This window comes from Chenopodium album, chromosome 8, assembly GCF_948465745.1.
Source record: "Chenopodium album chromosome 8, dcCheAlbu1.1, whole genome shotgun sequence".
Lineage (NCBI taxonomy): Eukaryota > Viridiplantae > Streptophyta > Magnoliopsida > Caryophyllales > Amaranthaceae > Chenopodium > Chenopodium album.
Window position 1 is genome coordinate 64,642,159 of NC_137841.1, and position 4,365 is coordinate 64,646,523.

Sequence of the window (4,365 nt, forward strand, 5' to 3'; positions counted from 1 at the left end):
CTTGAAATTATTCCCTACAATCCTCCACCCAAGTTTGGCCATGAATGCTAAGTTCCAATTCCTAAGATTTCGATCTCTTCCCAAGTCCCCCAAGTCCTAATGGAAGATTAACTTTCTCCCAACTAGTTCTAGGAAGATAATGGGTTTTATCGACCTTATTCCAAAGAAACCTCCTACAACTTCTCTCCAAATCATCAATAATGGTGTTAGGAAGCAAGGAAGTTTGCATTACATAAAGAGGATAAGAGTTAAGAACGGATTTAATTAAGGTACATCTTCCGGCCATATTAAGAAGCTTAGCTTGCCATCCCCTTATTCTATTTTTAGTCTTGTTAAGGAGATCAGCATAATCCGCAATCCTAAGTCTATTAGGATTAATATTTACCCCCAAGTACTTACCAAAAGAGGGCGCACCCTTAATACAAGAAACACTAATGATAGTCCTCTTAAGGGATAATCACATTTTAGGAGGAAAAATGACCTTAGACATACTAGGACTTATGTACAAACCCGATTTAGCCCCAAAATCAAGGAGGACCTCCTTAATAGCATTAACATTACTAACCGAGGCCTTGGCAAATACAAACACATCATCGGCATAAAAAAGGTGGGAAACACTTACATCTTGATCAATTTTAATAGGCTCCCAATGACCCTCTCTTACTTTTTGCTCTATCATCAAGGATAAACGTTCAAGGCATAGAACAAAAATGTAAGAGGAGAGGGGATCTCCTTGTCTAATCCCTCCAGAAGGAGTAAAGCTATCCGTAATTTCCCCATTCCAAAAAATAGAAATGGACGGAGTAGTAATACAACTCATGATAAGATTAACAAGCTTAGTTTCTCTTATAAATCCCCACTCTAGACTATCATAAGTCTTAGAAATATCAATTTTGAAAGCCATAAGGTGTTTTTTACTCGCTTTTTTTAAAAAATGAGCAATTTCCTTAATGACTAAAATATTCTCATCGATAGATCGCCCTTCTATAAAACTAGACTGGACCGGATTAATTAAATACCCTAGGAGAGGCTTAACTCTATTAGCAACAATTTTAGTTATGATTTTATAAATTGAATTACATAATCCAATTGGTCTAAAATCATTCATTGTTTCCGGTTGATCAATTTTAGGAATAAGGCAAATATAAGACTCATTAACATAAGCCGGAATAGAACCCTCCCTAAAACAATTAGTCACTAGCTCAATAATGGAAGGACCCACCACATCCCAATATTTTTGGAAGAATCTAGGTTGAATCCCATCCGGACCCGGACTTTTCATGGGAGCCATCATAAACAAAGCATTTCTCACTTCCATAGCACTAATTTGACTAGAAAGAAACATTAGTCATCATCATTTACCACTGCCAAGGGAGTGAAATTAGCTACTCTAGGTTGGCTACTTTGTTTAGACTCGAAAATCTTCTTAAAGTAATCGACACACATTGCTTTAAGCATAACTTGATCATTAATCCAGCAACCCGACTCATTTTTAAGACATAAAATTTTACCCCTACTTTGCTTAACCTTAGCTAGAATGTGAAAATACTTAGTATTCCAATCTCTGTATTTTCTCCAATCTACCCCTGTCTTTTGCGCCCACTTAATACGCTCAATTTTAAGCAAGTCACTAAGTTGAGTTAAAAGCGTTTTTTCTAAATTAATTAGGAAGGATGAGTATCTTAAACTGAGTACTTTTTGGATACCATGGATTCTTGCAATAACACGATTTTTATTATGCAAATGTTCATTAAAAACGGAGTTGTTCCAGACTTTGACCTCATTAACAAAACAAAGCTTAGACTCTCCAAAATTATTACCCTTTCCCCATGAATTTTTAAAAAAATTTATCGAAGCTAGGATTTTCAATCCAAGCCTCTTTACATCGGAAAGGATAGTTACCATTGTGAACAATACTACAAGTATCAACCATTATTGGGCAATGATCAGAATAAGTTCTAGGTAAATGTAATACCTGAGTATGAGGATACACCTTCAACCATTCAGCATTAGCGAGTGCTCTATCAAGTCTTTCCCTAATTAGTTTTGTTCCTTCCCTCCCATTATTCCAAGTGAAGGCAGGACCACTGTATCTCATATCCACAAGTCCCTCCGCATCCACCACCTTCGAAAATGCCCTTCCTTGGGTATTGGTGACGGGTCTGCCTCCCATCTTTTCAGATTGATCCACCACTTCATTCAAGTCCCCCATGAGGAGCCATGGAGTATTAGAAGGAGGGGGGTTGTTACCCAAATTATCCCAAAGGATCTGCTTCTCCCTAGTGGTAGAAGGAGCATGAATACCTGTTATCAACACCTCCGGATCCGTAGGTGAGAGTTTGAATAATGCATGCAAAGTGTGCGGTGCATCCGTAACAAACTCCATGAGCATGGCGGGTTTACGCCAAAACAACCAAATGCCTCCTTTGAGACCCCTCGCCGGAATTGACCTAAGGTCTTCAAATCCGAGTATCTTACACAATCTATGGGCGATTTCATCACTCGACTTTGTCTCTAAAAGAAACAAAACGTCAGGTTTATGAATTCGAACAACCTCCATTGCATGCTAGCTGAGCGAAATCTTTACTAGTAGCACCCCTAACATTCCAAACAATTGCTTTCATATTAACGTAAGGCAGAGGAAATTCCGGAAAAATTCCTTTACTTTGTTCAAGGAAATTATTGTTGGTCGGAAATAGCTTCCCCCAATCCTTCCATTGATCGAGCTTCCCCAACGCCCAAATGTCCTCCATCGACAAGGGGGATGCCATCATTCGAATTTCCTGAATTAAATTCCCCGAACTCACGTAGAGGAAATCCACTTCGAATCCTACTACCTCCCTCTTCGTTTCCAAAATCACCACTAAGTTGTTGCTCTCCATTAAATTCAGATTGTGACTTATTAGTTGCAATGGGTAGATTGGTGGATTTTTTGGTGGGGTTTTTGTAGGGGTGAGCACATTTTCGTACTCTGGAAGTACGGGTGGAATGACATGATTCATCATGATTCGGATACCCGCCTCGATGATGTTCAATTTTGCGATTGGTGTTGGGTTCATTCTCATGATAGGCCATAGGTGAGGGGTCGAAAAGGTCGGGAATAGGTGGTGAGTTTGAGATGAATTTGAGTCCCGGGACAGCAAGGATGGGGTTAGGGGCTTGATTGATGGGTATGGTGGAAGTATTGTGGGTGCAATTGGTGATGATAGGAGTGCAGATTGGGATGGATGGTACGGGGAGAGGCGAGGAAATTAACGGTTGGAAGGTGGGTTCATGGTATTTCTGGGGTGACTCAGAGTCGAAACCTGGTTGTTCGAGATTCTCAAAGGGTGTTCTTCTCTGCTTCGGTTTTCCATTGTCGATAGAGATTTCAGTAGTAGCAATATTCGTGGAGTTAATTGGAGCTATAGAATGAATAGATGTGTTGGTCAGGGATAAAGACGATGGGTTTGGAGGGGTAATTGCCACAGAAGACGATGCGCCATTGGTTGAAAATTGGTATGTTTCTCTTGGAACCTTACTGCCATTAATGTTGGTTGTTCCCAACCTCAATGTTTTTCCTGGGAACAACTCTTGTTGTTTATTTTTTCCTTGTTTTGCTGCTTCCCCATGAATCATTGCTTTCTTTTTTAATTTATCCTCTTCACATTCCTCCGCTTCTAAAACATTCCATTGTATTTTTTTATTTTTGTTTTGGCGGCTACTAGAATGATTGCCTCTCTTTATTTTTCTCAGAATATCTCTCCTTTGGATTTTTGCCAAACCCTTCTGATTTCTTTTCTTTTTTATCATCTTTTTTAAAATATTTTTTTCGTGGAGCCGCTAAAACCCAAGGCCCATAGGCCTCTTTATCCTCTAGCTGCCACTCTATTTCTCCTACTATACCCTTTTGCAGGTTAGCAGTGGAAGATATAGCTTCCTTGTGTTTGGAGTAGTTCTCCTCTGCAACATTGTTATTCTCCAACACAAGCATGCTGCTGGGCTGTTCTTTACTATTCTCCTTTTGCTGGATTTGGTTTTCTTGCTTCAATCTACAATGCTCTTTTGAGTGACCAATCCTACCACACTCGAAACATAAACTATGAATTTTTTCAAATTCAATTTTTTGCCAAGCTTTCCCTACCCACACTCTTGTAATTAGAGGTTTTTCCATGTCAATTTCCTCACAGACCCGAGCATATCTACATCTACTGACTTTGTCCGTCGAATAATCGACTCTAATTGGCTTCCCTACCACTTCAGCAATATTATACAATGCTTCTTTGTCGTAATATTCGACTGGAAGTTCAGGGAACCTTATCCACACCGAAATATTCCTGAAACTTTCCGATGATGGCCTAAAGTTTGGCTTCCATTTTGCCATCA

General features: G+C 39.5%; 1 protein-coding gene across 1 annotated transcript; it reads right to left on the minus strand.

Annotated features, from left to right (window-relative positions):
- Positions 1-457: 457 nt before the first annotated feature.
- On the minus strand, positions 458-2,560 carry LOC145643190 (uncharacterized). The gene is made up of 2 exons (XM_081694344.1): positions 1,903-2,560; positions 458-672 (listed from the first exon to the last, which is right to left on the minus strand). The coding sequence occupies exons 1-2, from the start codon at positions 2,558-2,560 to the stop codon at positions 458-460; spliced, it is 873 nt and encodes a 290-aa protein (XP_081550470.1).
- Positions 2,561-4,365: the final 1,805 nt, after the last annotated feature.